We start from the raw sequence: 20,272 nt of genomic DNA, 5'->3' as shown, positions 1-20,272 counted from the left end.
AGGGGCCTCTTCAGGACATCTGGGCCTCCCCCCCCCTTTTTTTTTCCTCACATCACCCTGCTAGTGCAGTAACGGAGAAAAAAAAGGCACTTTAGCCAAAGTCCGATGCTCAAACACCGTGCAATAAACTAATATTCAATCGCAGTTACAGTATGAAATGCTAATTCAAAATACTGGGATTTATTTTTATGGCGGCACAGTGGCGCAGCTGTAAAGCGTTGGCCTCACAGTTCTGAGGACCAGGGTTCATTTGCGGCCCTTTGCATGTTCTCCCCGTGCCCGTGTGGGTTTCCTCCGGGCACTCCGGTTTCCTCCCACATCCCAAAAACATGCAACATGATTTGGACACTAAAATTGCCCCAAGGTGTGATTGTGAGTGCGACTATTTGTCTCGATGTGCCCTGCGATTGGGTGGCAACCAGTTCAGGGTATACCCCGCCTCCTGCCTATTGACAGCTGGGATACGCTCCAGCACTCCCACGACCCTCGTGAGGATAAGCGGCAAAGAAAGTGGATAGATGGGATTTGCGATTTGATTTGACGGGCGCTTACGGCTTACTTTTACTTCCTAGTTTACCCCCCCCCCGCTCTTAAAGAGCTGCACTCATAATTACAAACAGAACACACGCCCGCAACTTTATATCCGCGGGCATGACTGCTGGACCACACTCGTAACTTTATATCCACAGGCATGACAACACCCGTACATTTTTCAAATGCGAGCGACTGGGATAGGCTCCGGCACTCCCTGTGATCCTTATGAGGATAAGCGGCTAAGAGAATGGATGGGTGGATAGAGTAACATGCTGTTTTAGTCTCCTCGTTCTCTCAAGTACCACTTACGCGCACACCACGTCGCTGCAGCTGTCTTGCTTATATTCCTCCGTCAGCTTTGAAATGTTTTCCTCGAAAATCTGTATCTCCCTTTTTTTTTCCCGCCCGAGGGAATGGAATGAAAAAAAATAAAAATGTGGGATCACAAAAGTAAAATGATTCCAAAGTGCTGGGAGAATGCCAATAAAGCAATTAAAAATAATAGCTGGAGACAAGAAAATTGTCTTGGAATTCATATTGTACATTTCCAAGAATTGGCTTTGGTTATTTCGAGGAATGCGCGGCATGGTAGCGCAGCTGTAGGGTGTCGCCTCCGCAGTTCTGAAGACCGCGGTTCAAATCCCGGCCCCGCCTGTTTGGAGTTTGCATGTTATCCACGTACCTGTGTGGGTTTTCTCCGGGCACTCCGTTTTCCTGCCACAAAAACATCCATTCATTGGAGACTCTAAATTGCCCATAGGTGTGATTGTGAGTGTGGCTGTTGTCTGTCTCTATGTGCCCTGCGATTGGCTGGCAACCAGTTCAGGGTGTACCCCGCCTCCTGCTCGTTGACAGCTGGGATTGGCTCCAGCACTCCCGCGACCCTTGTGAGGATAAGCGGCAAAGAAAATGTGTGAATGGATATTTTTGTCGCCTTTTCCTGACATGCTCTTTGATTTCCAGCCTGAAGGTTTTGAGCAGTGACTCACGTTTGAGTTCCGGCGGAAGAAAAGCAGACCCAAAGCGCGAAGCTAGCCGCCGCCATATTTCACTGGAGGTTCGGTGTTCTTTTGGTGACAAGCAGTGTCGTATTTACACCCAAATATTGCTTTGGGAATTATGGCCAAAAAGGTCAACCTTTGTTTTCCTACATGTATTTGAAAGACTTCAAGTGAGTGTTTTTTTTTTTTTTTTTTTTTTTGGTTGTGTAAGATAAGGCTTCCATCTCATCACCCTCCATCACTTCGTAGCCCAGACATGTGACGAAAGAAGATGTTGTAATATGCACTAACCGGCCGGTGCTTGCCAGAGATTCCGGTCGCTTCTTCAGTGTTGCTGTCTGCATACTTGGCAGCCTCCCGAACGACATTTCGTCTTGTCTCTGTCTGGAACTTTTGAGGGTTTCGCCGCCAGCCCTCCGTGTCAACATGGATATTTGATATGAATAATGTCACCGTTGAACTATATTGTCTTCACTGTGTTCCACATTATATTTCATACCTTTGAATTTCTTTTTTTTTGGGTGCATTTCAACTGACTAATACTTTTGAAACTTATGACTACTCAGAAGGTGGCACGGTGGATCAGCTGGTAAAATGTTGGTCTCTCAGTTCTATGGTCCTGGGTTCAATCCCAGACCTGCCAGCGTGGAGTTTGCATGGTTTTCTCCTCCCACGTCCCAAAAACATGTAACATTAATTGGATGCTCTAAATTGCCCGTAGGTGTGATTGTGAGTGTGACTGTTGTCTGTTATTATGTGCCCTGTGATTATTTATTTTGAACTTTATTTGCAGCTAATCAGAATCATACACCTTTATGGAAAATGTTTTGAAATAATTGATCTCAGTCTCGCGTGGCACGGTGGCTCAGCTGGAATGTGTTGGCCTCACAGTTCTGAAGTTCCGGGTTCAATCCCTGACGCGCCAGTGTGGAGTTTGCATGTTCTCCCTGTGTCTGCGTGGGTTTTCTCTGGGCACTCCGCTTTCCTCCCACATCCCAAAAAACACTAATTGGACACTGTAAATTGCCCCTAGGTGTGATTGTGATCGCAGCTGTTTGTCTCCATGTGCCCTGCGATTGGCTGGCAACCAGTTCAAGGTGTACCCTGCCTCCTGCATGTTGACAGCTGGGATAGGCTCCAGAACTCCCTGTGACCCTTGTGAGGATGAGCGGATAAGAAAATGGATGGATTACTCAGAAGCGCTCTGTGGACCATGGTTTCCTTTGAGAAGTCACTACTAAAATGTCAAGAAAAGCCCACTAAAACAACCAAATTTTATTTGCGGTTAGGGTTTAGAATCATACACCTTTATCGGTCACATTAATGGTGGAAAAAGTTTTGAAATATTTCCCCTCGTTCTCACTTTTTATATAATATAAATACGGTATTCCAACAGGGGTGTGTAGACTTTTTTTATATCCATATATGCTCAAATGATGTGAATGTAGTTTCTTTGAGATTTTTAGTTTCATGTCGTGTTTTGTTTCTATTTGGGACTCAAGCACAGCATCAGCTGATCAGAAACAATATGGCTGATTGTTATAGTTTTTTTTTATTTCTATAAATGTCCAATAAATGCAAGTTGAGCAGTCAAAATATGTCATTTTGTAACTTTATTGAACCTCCTTGGGATTTTTCATAATACAGTGCACCGCAAATCAGTTGATAAATGCGCTCAACGGCCGGCGCGGGGAGGGGGGCCCGTCGGATCCTTCATTCCGACGGCCGGCACGTTTGAAGAATAATCACAAAACAGCTTTTTATCAAAATACAGAAAATGATAGCAAATTATATTACAGCTTAATATACAAATATATAAATGTACATTCAATAAATACAACACGGCGTATTCTTCAGATGTATTGCGGCTATGTTGTACGAGGGCCTGTTGCACGTTCGCAGCGGCTTGCGTGTGGATTTTTGTTTTTTATTTCCAGCCATCTTATCACGTGTGTGGCGTTTGAAATCAAGGCTGCAATCTCAAACCGAGCGTGAATCTTTTAATAAAAGTGACTTGTGTAATACAATAACCAAAAACTCAAATCAGAAATCCAAATATAAAACACAGATTATTTTTTTTTCTCAAATGGTATTCACAACACCAATTCGATACAGTAGATAGTCAACAATTCTTTGGTCCCCGTCGATTGTTGGCGGTTAGTAGTTAGGCAAAGGGACAAAAAATTATCAATTTTTTTTTTTTTTTGCATTTTTAGGACAAACGCTCGAAAAATCTGCTTAAATGCGTGCCTGTCACCCTGAATCGTGCGCAGAAGCGAAAAAAATCCATCGTTCATGTAGGCACAATATGTGTGTACGAACAAACGTGAGCATAAACAAATGATTGCAAACAGAACGTGTACAAATGTCAAATGCGAGCGCATCCATTCCTTGGGTAAAAAAAAAAATTCCCATTGTCGCCAGTCACGCCGCATATAGATGGTGTCGGCTTTGATCGCCGATTGCAATGCTTCGTCCATTTTTTACGATAATGATGATGATGATGGGGGCACGTTGTTCATCTTCAGGCATCATTCTGACCAAACAGACTTCCCTGCGTCTTCAACTTGTACATCCTGCAGCACAGACAAGAAGAGAGTTCAAGACGTGCGGCTGCAAATGCCGAGGCATATGCAAACGTGCGCCGGTGTGACGGTCTGAGCGCTCCCCCGTGCTGAAAAATCCCCCCGTTCTGAAAATTCCCCCGTGCTGAAAATTCCCCTGGTCTGAAAAATCCCCCGTGCTGAAAAATCCCCCAGTCTGAAAATTCCCCCGGTCTGAAAAATCCCTGTGCTGAAAATTCCCCCATGCTGAAAAATCCCCCATGCTGAAAATTCCCCCGGTCTGAAAAATCCCCCAGTCTGAAAATTCCCCCGTACTGAAAATTCCCCCGTGCTGAAAATTCCCCCGTGCTGAAAAGTCCCCCGTGCTGAAAATTACCCCCCCCAGTCTGAAAATTCCCCCGTGCTGAAAAATCCCCCGGTCCTAAAAATTCCCCCGTGCTGAAATATCCCCCGGTTTGAGCGTTCCCCCGGTCTGACAATTCCCCCGTGCTGAAAAATCTCCCAGTCTGAAAATTCGCCAGTCTGAAAATCCCCCCGGTCTGAAAATTCCCCCGTGCTGAAAAATCCCCCCGGTCTGAGTGTTCCCCCGTGCTGAAAAATCCCCCACAAGGTATCGGGGTTGTCTTACTTTGGATAAGGGAGGGGCATAGCAATCAATTCGTTGAACATTAATCATTTTTATTCTTATTTTTAGGATTGTGTGCAACTGATTCTCGAGTCGGTTCCAGCTGACGGTAACATTTTGCGCGTCTCCTCTCCAACTTACAGTTTCTCTTTGCGGCTCATCTTGTCTTCTTTGGACTTGACGAAAATTGCATCTTCTCCTCCCCTGACCAGGTCAGTGAACTCTGCTTCCTTTGCGCTGAAGATCACCCTGCATTATTAATCATAACAAACGTAATACATCTGCAAGCTGGGGTGAATTGACACTCCCCCCCCCATTTTTATACCTTACCTTACCTTAATCTAATCAAAAATGATTGGCAATTTAGTGATTGCTAATCTAATCACTAATAACTAATCACTGGCATTACATGGCAAATTTCACAATTTCACTTAATCGTTCTGAAAAGTATGATTTTTATTTTTTTTTTTTGTCCTAGAAATTCCACATTGAGTACATTAAAAAGGGGTGGCACGGTGGATCAGCAGGTAAAGCGTTGGCCTCACAGTTCTGAGGTCCCAGGTTCAATCCCAGCCCCAACTGTGTGAAGTTTGCATGTTCTCCCCATGCCTACGTGGGTTTTCTTCGGGCACGCCAGTTTCCTCCCACATCCCAAACACATGCAACATTAATTGGACACTCCAAATTGTCCCAAGGTGTGATTATGAGTGTGTCTGTTTGTCTCAATGTGCTCTGCGATTGAGCTGGCAACCAGTTCAGGGTGGACCACACCTGTCACTTTATACCCGCGGGCATGACTGGTAGACCACACCCGTACATTTTTTCAAATGTGAGTGACTGAGTACACACGCCTGCCTTTGGTGCGGGCAGCGTGGGATCGATCCCAGATCAGTGATGCCCGGCGATCGGTTCAGGGTGCAGTCCGCCTTTCGCCCGAAGGAAGCTGGGATAGGCTTCAGCTTTCCCGCAACCCTTGTGAGGATAAGCGGCTTGGATAATGACACACGACGTGACATTTTGTCCCATTCGCTAAATGGCTGAAAGTGCATCAACAACACAGAAATGTCGAAGTACTACTGTGTATCCATCCATCCATCCATCCATCCATCCATTTTCTTTGCCGCTTATCCTCACGAGGGTCGCGGAAACTACTGTATATACTTTACTTATTTGCCGTGTGGTGTGTGTAAAATATGTGCCTTGGCTCAATGCCGGTTGGTAAACCCTGGACTTGAAAGAGGCTTACTCAAAAATAGACTCACTTGGACTGGGTCTCCCCGGACTTGATGCGCAGTTTCCGGACGTAGAACTTGCTGGTGCCCCACAGGTCCGAGAAGCTGATGATGGAGTCCTTCTCCCAGCGCAGCTTGACGATCAACAGGTCCCCGACGTCCACGTCGGTGGTGACGAGGAAGGACAGCGTGCTGTTGGCGTTCATGACGGGCCTGTGCGAGAGAGGGGAGACGCTCAAATGTCGTGAGCGGGTGCCACGCGGGTGTCAAACTAATTTTTTGTCGCGAGCCACAATTTAGTTACTGTTTCCCTCAGAGGGGCCGTCATGACTGTGAAACCATAAAAAAAATCTTTAATCACACGTGAAATGAAACATATGGACTAGTTTTGGAATCTAAAATCAAGGGGAAAGGGATTTTCAGCTATTGTTGATGTTTGCTAACGGCAAAAAATTCTTGCAATATCTCAACATTATCATTTATGATGTGACAATTTAAAATTTTGTTACAGATTTTAACAAAAATCTTTGAAGTTGACACATAATTTTCCTTCGCGGCCCACATAAAATGATACGGCGGGCCGGAACTGGCCCCCGGGCCTCGAGTTTAAAACCAAAACGCGCTGTCGCACAATGATGCCACACAAACTTCCATCAGCTTGATTTTTAAAGCTAAATAATGGTAATCCATCCATTCATTTTCTTTTGCTGCTTATCCTCACGAGGGTTGTGGGGAGTGCTGGAGCCTGTCCCAGCTGTCAACGGGCAGGAGGCGGTCTACACCCTGAACTGGTCGCCAGCCAATCGGAGGGCACATCGAGACAAACAGCCACACTCACATTCACACCTAGGGGCAATTTAGAGTGTCCAATGAATGTTGCATGTTGTTGGGATGTGGGAGGAAACCGGAGTGCCCGGAGAAAACCCACGCAGGCACGCAAACTCCACTCAGAGAGGCGGGCCGGGGATCGAACCCGGGTCCTCAGAACTGTGAGGCCAACACTTTACCAGCTGATCCACCATGCGGTAATATTGGAGGGAAACAAAACCTCTCGGTATAATGTTATAACACCCTACTACGAATTTATGGCAATCATAATTTTCTCAACGTCACGTGTGTCGGAATTGTCATACGTACAAGACAAAGTGGACGTCTTCTTTCTCTCCGCGGGTTCCATGCAGGGAAATTTTGACGGGCTGCTGACTGAAGGTCTGCTTTTTCTTGCTGAACAGATGCATCTTCACTTGGTAGTGGAAAACTTCAAACGACAAGGACAATAAGAAGCGTTGAAGTCCGGATATTTAACACCCGCCCTTCGAAATGTTTAACGTGACCTCTTGAGTACTCGCAGCCTGCTGAAGTACCGTAATTTCCGGCCTATAAGCCGGGACTTTTTTTAAGCGGTGATGCGGCTAATTTGTGCAGCTCGAGTGGAAAAGGTAAAAGTGAGACCGGTGGAATATATGTGCCGAGGAAGTGACTTTTATCGGTATGGTTTTTTTAATCGACCCTGTTAGCGCTGCGCTAGCGTGTTGCTGCTGTGTTAGTGCCGTGTATCAGTGAGTTTTACTGGTATGTTTTTTTTTTTGGACTGGCCTTGTTAGCGCTGCGCTAGCGTTAGCGCTATGCTAGTGTGTTGCTGCTGTGTTACTGTTGTCAGGGATTTTTACTGGTATGTTTTTTTTAACTGGCCCTGTTAGCCCCGTGCTAGTGTTAGCACCACGGTAGCGTTAGCGCTGTGCTAGCGTGTTGCTGCTGTGTTATTGCCGCGTAACAGTGATTTAGGTATGTTTTTTTTTAAACTCTGCTGTTAGTGCTGTGCTACCGTGTTGCTACTGTCCAGTTGCCGCAGCTGTTTTTTTTTTTTTTTTTTACCGGTATGTTTTCGTTTTGTATTTTTAACTAGCCCTGTTCATGCTACCGTGTTGTTGCTATGTTAAGCTAACGTATTAAAACTTTGAAAACGCTTTCTGTGAACCGTCTTTCTTTGTCAATTTCCCGTGTTTCAATGTGGGCACTTGTGGCTTTTACACAGGTGCGGCTTATGTATGTACCAAATGGTATTTCCTTTACAAATGTGCTGGGTGAGGCTTGTAATCAGGTGCGCTCTGTAGGCCAGAAATTACGGTACTTGTACTGCAATTCGGTGAACGTAATGTGGACTGATTCTATGCACAAATGAATAATGAGGATAATAATAATAATACGGGGACGTTTACCTTTGTAGGGCATAATTTCCCGGGTCTTGAGGTACATCTTGGTGCTGCGCGTCATGCGGACCTTGTTGATGTTGTAGCCGATCTTGTTGCAGCGGTTCTTGCGGCAGCTGAGGCACAGGCCCTTGTTGAAAGCCTCGCGCGAGTTGCAGCGGAAGGCCACGCTCTGCTGCTGCGTGTTGAGCAGCGAGTCGATGAACAGGTGGATGGAGCGCTCGTGGGAACACTTCACCAGTTGGTCCATGTCTGCACGCGTCACGCACACAAACATACACGAGAATAAGTTAATAATAAAACCCACTGAACATTATGCCTTTGCCTGGGAGTCCTGCATTTGGGTCCGCCTCTGCACCGCTGGGATGTGATAGATTTACTGAGTTTGGGTTCTTGGGAATTTGTGGGAAAATTTTGCAAGAAATCACGCAATATCTTTACTGTCAAGTGAAAAGCATGTACAAAGTACTGAATGTAAAAAACATTGAGATTATTGTTTTAATTCTAAAATCCCCAAAATATTGTAATAAATGATTAATTCTAAATAAAATAATTTAAAAAAATTAGATTTCATTTTTCAATTTAGATTTAAAAGTAAAATTTAATTTAACTCTGGTTTAAGAGAAATTACAAACAAAAAATGTATTCTTTTTTATTGGGCAGAGACAAATATGCTTCAAAATGGACTGCAGACCGACACACAGATGGCCGACATGACGCCACTTTATGAAAATGAATTGAACGCTGACGTGATCCATCTTGACTGACAGACTAGCATCTTTCTCTGTTGGGGAATGCATTTCCAGTACAATTTTTCGAAATCAGATCATTTGTTATTTTTAAGCCAAATATAGTTGGACACGTGTGCATGTGTATTAAACTGTTTTAGGATCATCTTTGTGGAATATTAAAACTTTTTTTTTTAATGAAGGCATCCCAGTTACTCACATCTGTCTTTATTTTCTTGGAACCTATCCCAATTTACACTCGATCTTATTTTTTCAGGGGGGGTTGACTTGTTTTGCTGTTATGAAAGTTTTTTGTTTGCTTGTTTTTTTTTAAGACGAAAAATGTAAACAAGCAAAAAAAAAAAAAAAAAACCAACAGACTTGAGGGGTTGTCATTTTGTAAAGTGTTGTGGTGGAGAGTGTCCCACTCCAGTCCTCTAGTTGGCAGTAACGTGTTTTAGAAAGTGGTCAAATCTGGTGAACTACTTGGAGGAAAGCTGGAACAGTGGATCAGCTGGAAAGTGTTGGCCTCACATTTCTGAGGACCCGGGTTCGATCCCGACCCCGCCTATGTGGAGTTTGCGTGTTCTCCCCGCGCCTCCGTGGCTTTTCTCCGGGCACTCCGGTTTCTTCCCACATCCCAAAAGCCCGCGACATTAATTGGACACTCTAAATTGCCCCTAGGTGTGATTGTGAGTGCGGCTGTTTGTCTCAATGTGCTATGCGATTGAGCTGGCAACCAGTTCAGGGTGTAACCCGCCTCCTGCCCGAAGACAGCTGGAATAGGCTCCAGCACTCCCCGTGACCCTTGTGAGGATAAGCCGCAAAGAAAATGAATGGATGGGTATATCATAAATGATAAAGTTGAGATATTACAAGCATTTTTGTGTTACCAAATGTGAATAGTTGAAAAACACATTACCCCTGATTTCTGATTCCAAAATTAGTTCATAAACTGATGATGTAACTATGATGAGATGATGAAATATTTTCGTTCCACAGTCATAACGGCCCTCTAAGACACAGGTGTCAAACTCAAGGCCCGGGGGCCAGATCAGGCCCGCCACATGATTTTATGTGACCCGTGAAGACAAATCTAGAGTGTCAATTTCCATGATTCCTGTAAAAATCTGTACCAATATTTCAAATTGTCATATATCATAAATGGGGGCATGGTGGATCATCTGGTAAAACGTTGGCCTCACAGTTCTGAGGACCCGCGTTCGATCCCGGCCCCGCCTATGTGGAGTTTACGTGTTCTCCCTGTCCCTGCGTGAGTTTTCTACGGGGCACTACGGTTTCCTCCCACATCCCAAAAACAGGCAACAATTAATTGGACACTCTAAATTGCCCCTAGGTGTGATTGTGAGTGCGGCTGTTTGTCTCGATGTGCCCTGCGATTGAGCTGGAAACCAGTTCAGGGTGCACCTTGCCCTGATGACAGTTGGGATAGTGAGGATAAGCAGCTCAGAAAATGGACGGATGGATGGAACTTGGAGGAATTCTCACCGTGTTCTACAACAAATTGCAGGACATCACCTGCTTTCCAAGAACCAGAATAAAAATCAACTGGTCCTCCACAAAATAAACTGTAGAGTACAGTAAGTACACGAACACAAGCAAAAACATAACTTCCATTATGGTTCTTTAATCTCACTGGCGGTAACCAAAGAGAAAATCTTTTCCGCCTGACTCCAGAATTCTATGCGCTTTCACGCGTTTGTACTTTTTCTACCCGACCCGGGGCTAAACTCCCACGAGAACGGTTTAGCGCCGGGAGATCTCGGTCACGTTCTGCGGGGCGAAGCAGCAAATCATCGAACGGGACTTTCATCTCGACATGGGTCGGAGCAGGTCTGTGCGATCTAAAAGAATTCTTTACGTTGAGAGCGCAAACTGCCAAAATGTCTGAACGCCAAGGCTGTTTTTTTTGGAAGACCATCTGAGAGTTGTCTCAATGTTACCACGCATATGACATCCTTCCATTTCATTTTCTAAGCCGCTCATCCTCACAGAGGTCACAAGAGTGCCAGAGTTTCAGTTCTTAATCCAAAAGTGGCGACAGTACATACTTTGTAGGCCCTTGATGCCTTCGAGCGCGAGCCCCCTGAGGGTGTTCTGGATGTCGCAGCCCGGCTGGAAGGTGCCCCCGTTGGGGTAGATGTCGATGTGGCCCACGGGCTTCTGGATGCCGATGCTGCGGCCCGGCGAGCCTCGGGTGTTGGTGTGCAGGACGTCCACGAACTGGGCGTCGTCCCGGGACAGCGCGTTCTGCTCGTCGGCGTCCTCGAAGGTCGGACCGGCGGGATCCAGTCCTGCGGTGGACAGATTGTCATGTTACGGTGTTGTAGATACGCTGACAAGGGCTTCGACCTCCACTCAAGTGCAAAGTCGTCGGAGAAGTTGGGGCCGAGATTTCCAAGATGGACCAACTCGCGCTAACGAGGCATGTGCACATATTTACAGATATGGAAGGTCAGAGCCAACAGATTATATTATTATACAGTACAACCTCGGTTCTCGACCACATTCTGTTCCAGAAGGCGGTTCGAGAACCGATTTGTTCGAAAACCGAATCGATATTTCCCACGTCTGCGTACGGAGGCTTTGTTATACACAATAACAACGCGCAAAATTATCGCTTCCAGTTGTGCAGTGAGGAAGTGTCCCCCACTTCATTAGGCACACTTCCTTTTTAGTAAAAAACATACCATAAAAAAAACAATAATAATGTCTCTTAGTGTTTAGTATTTTAGTGTGTAAGGATACTGTAAACCCCCCTTCCAAAACAAAAAAAATCTTTTAAAGCAGTGACTCTAAATGTATGTAAGTTTGCAAAAAATATATATATATATATATTATATTATATTATATTATATTATATTATATTACTGTGACTGGCTTGCAACCAGTTCAGGGTGTACCTCGCCTCCTGCCCGTTGACAGCTGGGATAGGCTCCAGCACTCCCCCATGACCCTTGTGAGGATAAGCGGCAAAGAAAATGAATGGATGGATGGATATATTATATTATATTACAGTAGTTTAAACTTAATTATTTTACAACTTAATTAATCCTTTTCAGTGCATTTGTACATTACATTACATTTTTTTTTTTTTGCAATATAAGGCGCACTATATTTGCATTTAATATTTTCAAAATGTTTGTTTTAGAAGATTCAGGGCTTCAGATTCCCATTTTTATTAAATTCGTATGCAATTTCTCATCCATCCATTTGCTTTGCCGCTTATCCTCACGAGGGTCGCGAGGAATGCCGGAGCCTATCCCAGCTGTCAACGGGCGGGGGGGGGGGGTTACACCCAGAACTGGTCGCCAGCCAATCGCAGGGCACATTGAGAGAGAGGACGGTTGCACTCACAATCACACCTATGGGCAATTTAGCGTGTCCAATTAATGCTGCATGTTTTTAGGATGTGGGAGGAAACCGGAGTGCCCAGAGAAAAACCACGCAGGCACGGGGAGAACATGCAAACGCCACACAGGCGGATCCGGGATCGAACCCCGGTCCTCGGAACTGTGAGGCCTACGCCTTACCAGCTGATCCACGGTGCCACCATATGTAATTTATTTGGATGAAATTACCACTAGTGTTACAATGTACCTTGTACTACTCAAGAAGAAGCTTACGGCTTAATTCAGCGGGGTTCACCTGTGATCCTGCTGATCTTGTGGTCGGTGAGGTCGCCGGCGATCCCGGCCACGTGCGCCCCAAGACTGTAGCCCAGCAGGTGGATCCGGTCCCAGGGCAGCTGCAGTTCTTTCTGAACACGTCACAACAACAACAACCTGTCTCACGTTTGTCTCACGTGAGGATTGCCGACCAATGACTGGCGGCGCGACATCCGGAAGCTTCCGCGGCTACCTGCGTTGAAAAGCCTTTTTGGAATATAATCGGGGATTAGAGGAATTGAGCGGTCCGTTTAAAAATAATAATAATAATAATAATACAAACTTTGGCTAGGGAGTCGAGTCAAACGACTTCAATTTACTGCTGTAACATTTTTGAATATACGAGAATATGAAATGCTGATCTAAAACTGATTCTTGCAAAGTATTTATAGGAAAATCACAACATGCGGGAAAGATTTTCAAATGCAATATCATCATATACTAATTGGTCACATAAATAAAAGAACCGCTAAGGACCAGTTATTGGAGAATATTACAAAACTATTTACCTGCAAACCGTATCAAAGATCGAAAACTAATTTCTTGTTTTGATCGTCATTTGCTCACTTTTGATGTGAAAGTTTAGACAAAATGTACTTTAAGACGGGTTGTAACATATGCTTCATAAATTTACAATAGTATTTCTTTCCAATATATCTGAATTGTTGCAACCAAACACAAAATTATTAAGAATTTTGCTTTTATTTGTACGCTTTAAGTCGTGTTGTTGCATCCTGAGAAACAATATGATTCATTTTTTTTCTTTTATATTTTTTTTTCCGATCCATTAGGTAGCCTGCGAGGATCCAAACAGCACAAAAACTCCAAATCTATGAATTTTCTTTTTTTTTGCATGAATTTTGGCAACTTTACTGTCGTAAAAATGGAACCGGTATAGTGAGGAAACCTAGTACAGTCATTTTTCTTTTTCTTTAATTTTTCGTCTCATTGAACCAAGTAATAATAATACTAAATATAAATAATAATAAAATATATTATTATATTATAAAATAAATAATAAATAAAATTTGTAAACATTTAAAAATAATTTTGGGGTGATTTTATGTACACGTACAATTCATCACGCCGGCGCACTCACTTGTATCCAGGTGATAAACTTGGCCACGTCTCGGCCGACCAGCTTGGTGTAGGCCGCGGAGGTCGGGTAGTGCCGATTGGCGCGGGTCAGCCAGTCCACCACGATCACGTTGGCATCGGGCACGCGCTCGTACAGAGCCGACACCAGCTTGGGCACCCAGCTCTCAAACATGCCCGTTACCTACGCGGTAGCGACACACGCGCGTGAGCTCAGATGCCGCCCGGTGATTGGACGCATTCCCGACTCGGATTATCGAGTGGAATCACGCGGGATTTGCGTCTAACGGATCTATGGAATGTTCCAGAACCACCGGCAATATGGAAAAATCTGCTCTAAACACTTTAAAGTTATGAAAACATAATTAACCACGCTTTTGAAATACATTGGTAGGGTAAATACAGTGACGAAATAAGTATTTGAACACCCTGCTATGTTGCCAGTTTTCCACTTAGAAATCATGGACGAAATTTTCATCGTGGGTGCATGTCCACAGTGAGAGAGATCATCTAAAAAGAAAAATCCAGAAATCATAATGTCGGATTTTTTTTAACGATTTATTTGTGTGATACAGCTGTAAATAAGTATTTCAACACCTGAGAAAACCAATGTTAATGTTTGGTACAGTAGCCTTTGTTTGCAATTACAGAGGTCAAATGTTTCCTGTAGTTGTTCACTCGGTTTGCACACACTGCAGGAGGGATTTTGGCCCACTCCTCCACACAGATCTTCTTGAAATCAGACGGGTTTCTGGGCAAAGTTTCAGCTCCCTTCAAAGATTTTCTATTGGGTTTAGGTCTGGAGACTGGCTAGTCCGCGCCAGAACCTTGATATGCTTCTTACGGAGCCACTCCTTGGTTTTCCTGGCTGTGTGCTTCGGGTCATTGTCATGTTGAGAGACCCAGCCAAGACCCATCTTCAATGCTATGACTGAGGGAAAGAGGTTGTTGGCCAAAATCTCACAATACATGGCCGCCGTCATCCTCTCCTTAATACAGTGCAGTCGTCCTGTCCCATTTGCAGAAAAACACCCCCAGTAGCATCATGCCTCATGCTTCACAGTAGGGACGGTGTTCTTGGGATGGAATTCATCATTCGTCTTCCGCCAGACACGGTTAGTGGAATTATGACCAAAAAGTTCCATTTTGGTCTCATCTGACCACAAAACTTTCTCCCTTGACTCCTCTGTATCATCCAAATGGTCATTTGCAAACTCAAGACGGGCCTTGACATGTGCTGGTTTAAACGGGAATCTTCCGTGCCATGCATTGTGATTTCTGGAATTTTCTCTTTGGATTATCTCTCTCACAGTGGACATGCACCTACGATGAAAATTTCAGACCCCTCCATGATTTCCGAGTGAGAGAACTTGCAACGTAGCAGGGTGTCCAAATACTTATTTTCTTCACTGTACTTGACATATTTGTTTTTTAAAAGACGGGGATTCCCCTGACGGGGTGGCATGTGACGTTGGTGGGTCTGCGTGTGAGTGTCTGGGTGCGAGCCGTGGCCGACAGCAGATCTTGAGCGCGTTTGGTCGTTGTGTTTCGGGTTTCGGGGTCATTAAACGATCACTTTAAAATCCGCGCTATAGTTGGTACATGTGCAGTAGCTTTCCATTCATTTTCTTTGCCGCTTATCCTCACGAGGGTCGCGGGGAGTGCTGGAGCCTATCCCAGCTGTCATCGGGCAGGAGGCGGGGTACACCCTGAACTGGTTGCCAGCCAATGGCAGGGTAATCGCACTCACAATCACATTTTCGGATCTAAATATCCTAAGAACTGCAATTGGCAGGCGACCAGTCCAGGCTGTAACTCGCCTCTCGCTCAAAGTCAGCCTAAGTCACCCGTGACCCCCGATGAGGTCAAGCGCTATAGAAAATGGATGCGCTTGCTAACAAACCTCACCAAAGGACAACCCATCCGGTCAGACGGCATTCCTAACGGCCCTCATTCCACGCGTTGAGGTCAAGAGGTCGCGCGTTCTCAGGGTTTCGGCCACGTACCGTCCAGCCGTGGATGATGACGAACAACTGCGTCTGCGCGTCGTACTCGCACTCATGGATGGTGTCGGGCCTCCCGGGCACGACGTAGCACATGTCTTCATCTGGAACTTCGGCCGTCCGGAGGGAGAACTTGGACTCGATGTCGGTGTAGTCGGCGAGCCACTCGGGTGTGGTGGTGGCGGGCGGAGTGGTGGGGGTGACGCTGCTGTTCGCTGTCGCAACACACGCACAATCAACAAAGGTCATTGGGGCACAAAATTACAGCACTGTGTACAAATAGCAAAATCGAATCCACCCCCCCCACCCCCACCTTCATTCATTTTTTTACTCAAGGTAACAAAAAACACCAATTTTTTTAAATTTTTTAAAAATACTGTATTTATCTTTGCTGGCACTGAAAGTGCGTAAAACAAAGACTATATCGCCCCCTTTTGCATATACAGCACATTAACCTCCCGAAAATGGAAGCGGGTAGTAAATTATTACTATTGGTAGTATCATTAAATTACAATTGCAAATTTGAACAAAGCTAAAATGAACTATGCCATTATCTTTCTAACTTGGCTTCCACTAAGAAAAGCATTTTTAATTTTTTTTTTTTTTTTAAACGTGAAATCAAGTTATCATTTAAAACACTCCTGTATACGTCACAAGTTTCGCCTAATTCCGATCCATCAAAGCAACAATTATGTTAAATGTTCTTTTCTGTTCTTGATTATCATCATGATTATTATTATCTCTTTTTGGATCAGAGGATCCAGAATTAACACAACGTGCAAGATGCTTTGCAGACGTGCAGGCGTTTTTTCTTCGGGCTTCGATTCGGATTATTCGCGGTCAAACTACCGCATTAAATTCATCAGCGGATCGGACCTCCGCGAGCCTTGTGAGGATAAGCGGCTAAGAAAATGGATGGATGGACGGATGGATGGATAATATTTGGAAGAAGTGGGAATTCCAAGGATTGATTATGTGGCTCTTACCGAACACAGTGTTGGTGGTGAGTTCAGGGTCCGAACAAAAAGTGGCAAAGATTTTCCCCAAAAGTATCCAAGCAGTGAAAAAACTCGTGTTTTCTTTTCCCATATTATTCAAACGTTGCGTGTTGTCCAAAGTAGTGCCGGAGGGTCGACAGGCGACTTTTAAAAACGGAGAGAAAAGTCGCGGGGTTCCTATACGTATACAATGAAAGTGACGAGTGAAGTTTCTTTCGGGTCTGTCACGCTTGGCGCTCCAAGGGGCATCTTTAAGAGGAGCTCATTTGCATATCGCGAGGTGATTGGGTGAGGGTCAAGAGGGCGGGGTTTCCCCAAGGGTCCCCTTGACCCAGTCACTCACTTTGTGCCGCTGCGGTTAAAAAACTTTTCACAAAATCATCTTCAAACGCCGGAAAACGATTTTCAGAAGGCCAATTGCTGCAAAATTTCCCTATTAAAAACATCTTACGGAAAATATTTTTTTAAAAATTGTTGCGATTTTTGAATTTCATTTTCAGTGTTTGTTAGCGGTATGTGCTATGGTCATCAAAACTACCAAAAAATGATATTCAAATGTTTCAATATGCCTATCCGCAATACTGTCGGTATAACTACTGAAATAATCTCATTTATTAACATACGACTGTGTATCAAATATCATATTTGTGTGTTGATTTTTATGAGGTATGTTTAATCATGCGAATGTGGGAAATTCCATTTTTTATGCATATATTTTTATGTATTCTGTCCCAACCCCCAAAGTCTAAACCCTTTATAAAGTTTTTTCCTACAAAACAAAGGCCTTTACCATTTTTGATCATGTCGATTAATAAAGGCAGCAGGGACCCCTGGTGTTAGAACCGTACGGTGCAGCGGTAAACAACAACAGATGCTCAAAGAGAGAATCTACTCACTTCAATCATTACACTCCATCCATTTTCTTTGCCACTTATCCTCACTAGGGTTGTGGGGAGCGCTTGAGCCTATACCCACCTGTCAACAGGCAGGTGGCAGGGTACACCCTGAACTGGTCACCAGCCGATCGCAGGGCACATCGATTCGAACAGCCGCACTCACAATCACACCTACGGGCAATTTAGAGTGCCCAATTAATGTTGCATGTTTTTTTTGGGATGTGGCAGGAAACCGGAGTGCCCGGAGCAAACCCACGCAGGCACGGGGAGAACATGCAAATTCCACACAGGCGGGGCCGGGATTGAACCCAGGTCCTCAGAACTGTGAGGCCAACACTTTATCAGCGGAGCCAATGTGCTGCCTCATTACACTCTTCTTGTCTTTATACAATTCTCATAACTTTAAAGTTTTCATGTACGTACCGCATATACAGTACCGCATACAGTATGAGCAGGCCGTGGGATGTCTCGCTGTGTGTTAGAAGTCTGTTTGTTTACATCCAGCGTAGCAGGCGAGCAGCCCGAACGACACCCGTGGCTCGGCCTCGACCTCCACATTCGCCGCTGACTTCAGAAAGCCAGCAGCCGCACCACAGAAGAAGAGCTCATTGCATTTTAACTGAATAAATACAGTAAATAATAATGGGCGAGATTGTTCCCGTGCGTTGGCAGTGCCGCTGCCGTTTTGGTTAGCGACTGCATTTGAAACGGTCTTAGCGGTTCCATCTTAATTCTGCCGCAACCCCGAATGGGGACGCAGCTGTGGGCCTCGGGCCTCGCCCCGGATAAACAACCACACCGGTGCGGCGAGAAAAGAAATATCCCACCGGGGGGGAGGAATTCCTTCGCTTCTTCTGACCGTTCTACTCTTCGGCAAAACACGTTTTGTTTCACGTTCCGTTGTTTGCCTGGGAGGGTCCATCCATTTTCTATAGGGGCCTTCCTTGGGGGGGGGCCTTGAGTCAATGCACGTACTGTATTTCCCGCACAGATACTACAGTATCTGCAGTGTTTTCCATACATTAATTTTTGTGTTGTCAAATGCAACGTTAGTTTTGGGGTAAGTTTAGAGCAGGGGTGTCAAACATAGGGCCTGCGGGCCGGAACCACCCAACAAGGAGGTTCAATCAGGCCCGCAGGATAATTTAAAAGTGAAAACATGCATAAAAGACAAGGAATAAATATTTTTAATCAGATGCAATTTGTGGATTATTCGCTATGGGGGCACATTGTTTTGATCAGAGTAGAAGCCAACATTATTTTGATGAGAGAAGAAGAAAACAGCATGCACTTGTACTGTACAGGCCAAAAGATGCCAAGTATCAGAAACAAAAACAAATCCAGACGAGACTAATGCCATTAAAATGCTGCCTTAGATACTGTTTGTGTTGAAAAAAATACAACTCTGTGAAAAATTAATCCTTACTGTGGCGATTTTAAAAATGTGTCATTTAATGTTAGTCAGTCACTTCACTGCATAAAAAATTCTACTGTTCATGTAACTCTATGAATTTTCAGTATGTATTGTATGTGTGTGTGTTTTTCATGTATGAAGTTTTCACATTTACAGGAGATGTGAATAATTTCTTCTTTACACACTTAATAGCACTCTCCAGGGATTAAATTGAGATTTTATATGAGCATGTGTAAATGGTTTAAAATATCCTTTATAAATCTCGTTTCATCTTAAAATGCATTACTAGATTTTTCAATACCAATTACTTGTTTGAGTTTTGTGCCTTTGTACAATCACTGGGATCAGTTGCAATGCATATATGTGAACGATGAAAAAAAATTGCACATTTGACGTGTTTCATGAAATGTTTTGTAAAAGGAATGTTTGTTAAATTTTCCCAATATTCTTGTGCTTCTTTCTACCAAAACGAAGGAAAGACGTGATCGTGGGCTCACATCCACACAATTCTGTCAGCTTTCAGTGTTGTCATGTTCCCATTTTTTTTTTTAAATTAAATCAATTAACTAAACTAAACAGCACGTCCATGTGTTTTTGCTAAGCTCGCCAGAGCCTCACTACATACTACTGTACATGTAGTTTTGCGACACAAGGTGCAAGGTCGTGCTCTTGACCTTTTACATGAACTCAAACAGTTTTTTGGGGGGGGCTTGGGGGGTTGTGGGCAGCGCTGCCATCATCTTTCAGACACAACAAGGTAGAAGAAGAACCTTGTGGAAGTAATTTCCTGCACCGCGCTGGCCTTGAGGCCAGCTGTAGAGAGGAAATTATTTCAAATAAAAAATAAAAAAAAAAAAAACATGCATCCTATTCCTTTACTCAAGGGTGACACGGAGAGCTTGGAGTGCTCTTAACTTGCCACTTCAAAGCTCTTACAACCGCGGGAGTGTACATTTATGCTTGCACACAACATACACGTCAGAAATCGGCCCTTGTCAGGAGCTAAAAAGTAGTATTACCATCCACCAATAGGATGAGATATGTACCAAAACTCACATACAATGTAACCATTTCATAAATCGGTTCCGATTTGGCTTCTGTTTGTTTTGCCTCTCAAGATGCAACGGTGCACAGGCGGACCCAAATGCAGGACTCCAAGACAAGGACATGCTGTTCAGTGGGTTTTATTATAAACGAAAGTAGTGCACGATAACACAATCCAAGAAGGCAGGATCCAAAACACAAAAGAAACAATGTCCAATAACTATGAGTCAACTAAAGAG

At 44.3% G+C, this 20,272-nt stretch overlaps 1 protein-coding gene across 1 annotated transcript; it reads right to left on the bottom strand.

Annotated features, from left to right (window-relative positions):
• Positions 1-3,131: 3,131 nt before the first annotated feature.
• On the bottom strand, positions 3,132-16,898 carry lpla (lipoprotein lipase a). Its single transcript, XM_061825107.1, has 10 exons — positions 16,668-16,898; positions 15,685-15,896; positions 13,683-13,862; positions 12,564-12,675; positions 10,967-11,209; positions 8,176-8,418; positions 7,094-7,214; positions 5,987-6,169; positions 4,866-4,973; positions 3,132-4,111 (listed from the first exon to the last, which is right to left on the bottom strand). Exons 1-10 carry the CDS (start codon positions 16,768-16,770, stop codon positions 4,060-4,062), a joined length of 1,557 nt encoding a protein of 518 aa, XP_061681091.1. The 5' UTR covers positions 16,771-16,898; the 3' UTR covers positions 3,132-4,059.
• Positions 16,899-20,272: the final 3,374 nt, after the last annotated feature.

Source organism: Syngnathoides biaculeatus, chromosome 7, assembly GCF_019802595.1.
Source record: "Syngnathoides biaculeatus isolate LvHL_M chromosome 7, ASM1980259v1, whole genome shotgun sequence".
Taxonomy (NCBI): Eukaryota; Metazoa; Chordata; class Actinopteri; order Syngnathiformes; family Syngnathidae; genus Syngnathoides; species Syngnathoides biaculeatus.
The sequence above is the reverse complement of the archived record's forward strand: the minus strand, read 5'-3'. Positions and strand labels throughout refer to the sequence as shown.

Coding starts and splice junctions, on each gene's coding strand:
- lpla (XM_061825107.1), bottom strand. CDS start 16,770: ATGGGAAAAGAAAACACGAGTTTTTTCACTGCTTGGATACTTTTGGGG. Junction 6,170..7,093: donor GAAGACGTCCACTTTGTCTT/GTACGTATGACA, acceptor TCTCTCGCACAG/GCCCGTCATGAACGCCAACA. Junction 4,112..4,865: donor ATGAGCCGCAAAGAGAAACT/GTAAGTTGGAGA, acceptor TCTGTGCTGCAG/GATGTACAAGTTGAAGACGC.